Here is a 4309-nt window from a genome sequence, read left to right on the forward strand (position 1 = left end):
AACCTCACCTTTTTAAGATTTGACACTTGACACGACACCTGACATGACGTTAGATACTGGCAACGTTGTATTCCAAAAGGGGCTACAATTAGCCGCTTCTCTTTTGACAGACGTTGTCCAAGTCAACGGGGTTTCCGGGCCAGGTTGCCAAGTGAACGATTGACAAAGTTTCCCAGATTAATTGCGAAAAAAGCCCCAGAAACTGTGAAAAAATGGGCGTTTGCCGCCGAGGCAAAAGCAGAAAAGGACATTTTTTGAGGCCAATTTTTTGTTCAGTTTCAGTGTTGCGGCCTCAGCTCCGAAGGCTACATGGACTGGTCAAAAAACGAGTATTTCAACTGCAGTTCGCCAAGCGTGGAGCGATGCGGAGTGCCGTTCTCGTGCTGCACAAACGACCCGAACGCGCCACTGGTCAACATCATGTGCGGCTATGGAGCGCAAACCCTTTCGGTGCCATTTTGAGGCTTTTTTAGGCCAGAGTGTCCCATTAATGTCCAATTTTCAGATCGCCGAAGCGGGCAAAAAGATCTGGACGTCCGGATGCATCGAAATAGTCCGGTCCTGGGCCGAGGGAAACTTGTACGCAATCGCAGGAGTGGCGCTGGGCGTGGCGCTGGCGCAACTGTTTGTCATCTATCTGTCAAAAACGCTCGAGGGCCAGATCGAGCTGCAGAAGTCGCGCTGGGCCAGTTGAAACTGGGGCCTGCCCTGTATGTATGACGTCATTTCGGTGTAAATGCGGCGTTGCGTATCTCTCGTTTTGAATGATCTGGGAATTTTTGTAAACTAGGCTAGGTTGTCTAGGTTAAGGCGACTGTATTCGTATCAGTAAAGTCCGTTTTTTCCACCTGTGGTTTCTGTCGACTGGCGCTGTTCGGCAATCGCGTGCGATTTCATATTTTCGCTTCCCACTTTTTAGAGGTTAGGAATTCTTGATGAGGCTCAATTAGTAAACGACAGTTTGTGAGGCGCTCTTTCAAAAAAGCTCCATTAGTTTTTGACTGATTTTCTACAGTTTTCGAGATTTAAGCCGTTCAATCTTCGGCAATCGCGTGCGTTTTCGTATTTTGGCTTCCAACTTTTTAGAGGTTAGGAATTCCTGATGGAACTCAATTAGTAAAAGGCAGTTTGTGAGGCGCTCTTTTAAAAAAGCTCCATTAGTTTTTGACGTATTTTCTACAGTTTTCGAGATTTAAGCTGTTCAACCTTCGGCAATCGCGTGCGTTTTCATATTTTGGTTTCCAAATTTTTAGAGGTTAGGAATTCCTGATAAAACTCAACTAGCAAAAGACAGTTTGTTAGCCGCTCTTTCAAAAAGGCCCCATTATTTTTTGCTGTGTTTTCAACAGTTTTCAAGATTTGTGCTGTTCAACCTTCAGCAATCGCGCTCGTTTTCCTATTTTGTCTTCCAACTTTTTAAAGGTTAGGAATCCCTAATAAAACTCAATTAGCAAAAGACACTTTGTGAGGCGTTCTTTCAAAAAGGCTCCATTAATTTTTAATGTATTTTCAACAGTTTTCGAGATTTAAGCTGTTTAACCTTCTTCAATAGCGTGCGTTTTCGTATTTTGGCTTCCAACGTTTTAGAGGTTAGGAATTCCTGATCAAACTCAATTCTTAAAGGACAGTTTGTGAGCCGTTCTTTCAAAAAGGCCCCATTAATGTTTGACGTATTTTCTACAGTTTTCGAGATTCGAGCTGTTCAACCTTCGGCAATCGCGCTCGTTTTCCTATTTTGTCTTCCAACTTTTAAAAGGTTAGGAATTCCTGATAAAACTCAATTAGGAAAAGACAGTTTGTGAGGCGCTCTTTCAAAAATGCTCTATTAATATTTGCCGTATTTTGAACAGTTTTAGAGATTCGAGCTGTTCGACCTTCGGCAATCGCGTTGGATTTCATATTTTGGCTTCCAACGTTTTAGAGGTTAGGAATTCCTGATGAAACTCAATTAATGAAAGACAGTTTGTGAGCCGCGCTTTCAAAAAAGCCCGATTACTTTTGCCGTATTTTCAACAATTTTCGAGATTCGAACTGTTCAACCTTCGGCAATCGCGCTTGTTTTCCTATTTTGTCTTCCAACTTTTAAAAGGTTAGGAATTCCTGATAAAACTCAATTAATGAAAGACAGTTTGTGAGCCGCGCTTTCAAAAAGGCCCGATTAATTTTGCCGTATTTTCAACAATTTTCGAGATTCGAACTGTTCAACCTTCGGCAATCGCGTCCGTTTCCCTATTTTGTCTTCCAACTTTTTAAAGGTTAGGAATTCCTGATGAAACTCCATTAACTAAAGACTGCTTTTGAGCCGCTCGTTCAGAAAGAGCCCATTAATTTTTGAGTTATTTTCAACAGTTCGAGATTTGCGCTGTTCAACATTCGGCAATCGCGTTTGTTGGTGTTTTCGGTTTTTTGGACGAAATTCTGGAAATTTTGTCCTCCTGCTTGCCTTTTCAACAATATGCGGCTTCGCCAGTTGATCTGGGGCTTTGAGATGGTTAAAACCGTTAATCAGACTAGCTTTGGCCAAAATTCGTTCTGACCAATTGTCCCCACTTTCCAATATATACGGGCACTTCCTTTATCTACCTACACTAGTCTTACCTTTCCGAGTGTTTTATGCACGAACAGATCCCAGAAAAGCTGCAAATACTCACTATTTTCCTGCGGGTTTGGCCGGCTGATTTTCAACCATCACCCGAGCTACTCGTGGGTGACGTCACCGGGAAACTGCGCCCGTAGGCGCAGACGGGCCACTGGCAACAGTGCGGAGCGTCGCGCTGGCAGCGGGAGAATCGCGTCAGCTGTGAATCGATGACGGCTGGCTGTCAGTGTTTTTCTATATCAACATTTGGTGTGCGAAAAAATAAATAGAAAATACAAAACATTGGTAAGTAAAAGGAACTTTCAGCCTTTCCATTAAAGCATGTTTAAACTTGAGGTGTTTAACCAACTTGGATGTTCACTCGGTCATTTTCCGCTTCCATTGATGGTTTGTTTTCGAAAGTTTCGCTCTTTGGGGTTTTTTTCGGGAGATTCGCTGAAGTACCGAAAGTTTTGGCGATTTTGTGGCAAAATTGGGGTTCGGGGTGCAGGTTTAGGGTGGAAAATGGTGCGCCAGCTGTTGTCAAACTCGCCACTTTCCTTTCGACCCCTGGAGCTCTCTGGGGCCTCTCGCTCTTGACTGCTTGCTAATTTCTTATCTAATTGTTTCTAGTCTAATATCTATATTCTTGGCAGTTTTAATCTGCTTTGTCTATTAATAGTCCACGCTCGAAAGGAAACAGTCCTACTTTATAGTAGCAAATGTTGGCATCATGCAAAAGTTTTGGCTTTTAGGAGCGCAGCAGTTCGCGCTCTGGGGGGTTTGGAGACCGAATTGTTCTAATTTTTGAATTGTTCATCGGGGTTTTTCAGTAAAACGCGGAAAAATGGGTTGAAAACCGCCAGTTTCTGGGGTTTGCGGGCGAATTTCGAGCGAACATCAGCGCAACAGCTGTTGTATAAGTTGGCGCTCTCGTAACACTCGCTTTTTTGGGCTTATTTATCGTCTTACTTTCTACGCTGGTTTTTCTATGTGTTTTCCTATTTATTTCCCCTTTTTCGCTCTTTTGTTCACTGTTTTTTAGTCATTTTGTGGTCGGTTTTTTACACTGTCCTTTTGCTAATTTCAGTTTATTTTAGTAATGTTTTGCACATTTTAGCCTTTAGTAGTTTTTTTGTTTTTCTCGTTAGTTTTAATTGTTGTCGTTAGTAAAATTAGCTATTAATTTCCCTTTTTTTCGCTTTTTCAGTCTCTTTTCGACGTTTTTCGGTCATTCGCTCGTCTTTTTGTAGCTGCCACTTTTGCATTTTTAGTCAGTTTTTAGTTGATTTTTTATTGGATAATGATAGCAAATTTAACTGCTCAATAATATAGATCTTTTCTATTAATTTTTAAAGTTATTTCGCTTTTTTAGTCTTTTATTCAGTGTTTTAGCCGTTTTCTGGTCGTTTTTTAAACTGTAATTTCTAAATTAGTGGAATTTTTTTTCAAAATGGGTTTTTTCTTTTTCAATTTCGTAGTTTTCGTTTTTATTTTCTTGTGAGTTTTAATTCGTCATCTTTCCGGGTCTACTTGACTTAAATTACCAAAATTTGCTATTAATTTCCCATTTTCTCTACTTAATTTCGCTTTTTTCAGTCTCTTTTTCGACGTTTTTCGGTCATTCTGTCGTCTTTTTGTAGCTGCCATTTTAAGATTTGTCTGATTTCAGCTTATTATAGTATTTTTTGCATATTTTGCTTTTGAGTTTTTCTTATTTTTCAATTTTGT

The 4309-nt window shown here is 40.7% G+C and overlaps 3 protein-coding genes across 3 annotated transcripts in view; all 3 read left to right on the top strand.

The window, feature by feature from the left end:
• The window catches only part of LOC109545101 (tetraspanin-33), a gene marked incomplete in the record, with an annotated part of 4402 nt that extends 3555 nt beyond the window's left edge, over positions 1-847 (top strand). The window contains 2 exon segments of the mRNA XM_019915594.2: positions 277-450; positions 506-847. Of these exon segments, the coding sequence (XP_019771153.1) occupies positions 277-450; positions 506-694 (363 nt within the window).
• LOC109545103 (ribosomal protein S6 kinase beta-2) overlaps positions 1-4309 on the top strand; it is a gene marked incomplete in the record, with an annotated part of 76461 nt that overhangs the window by 23820 nt on the left and 48332 nt on the right.
• LOC109546289 (GTP-binding protein 1) overlaps positions 2781-4309 on the top strand; it is a 25758-nt gene continuing 24229 nt past the window's right edge. The window contains exon 1 of the mRNA XM_048662844.1: positions 2781-2884. The gene's annotated coding sequence lies outside the window, so the exon portion shown is untranslated. The remainder of the gene's footprint in view (positions 2885-4309) is intronic.

Source organism: Dendroctonus ponderosae, unplaced genomic scaffold (genome assembly GCF_020466585.1).
Source record: "Dendroctonus ponderosae isolate FM_Combo_2020 unplaced genomic scaffold, Dpon_F_20191213v2 Dpon_F_20191213_12, whole genome shotgun sequence".
NCBI classification, from domain to species: Eukaryota; Metazoa; Arthropoda; class Insecta; order Coleoptera; family Curculionidae; genus Dendroctonus; species Dendroctonus ponderosae.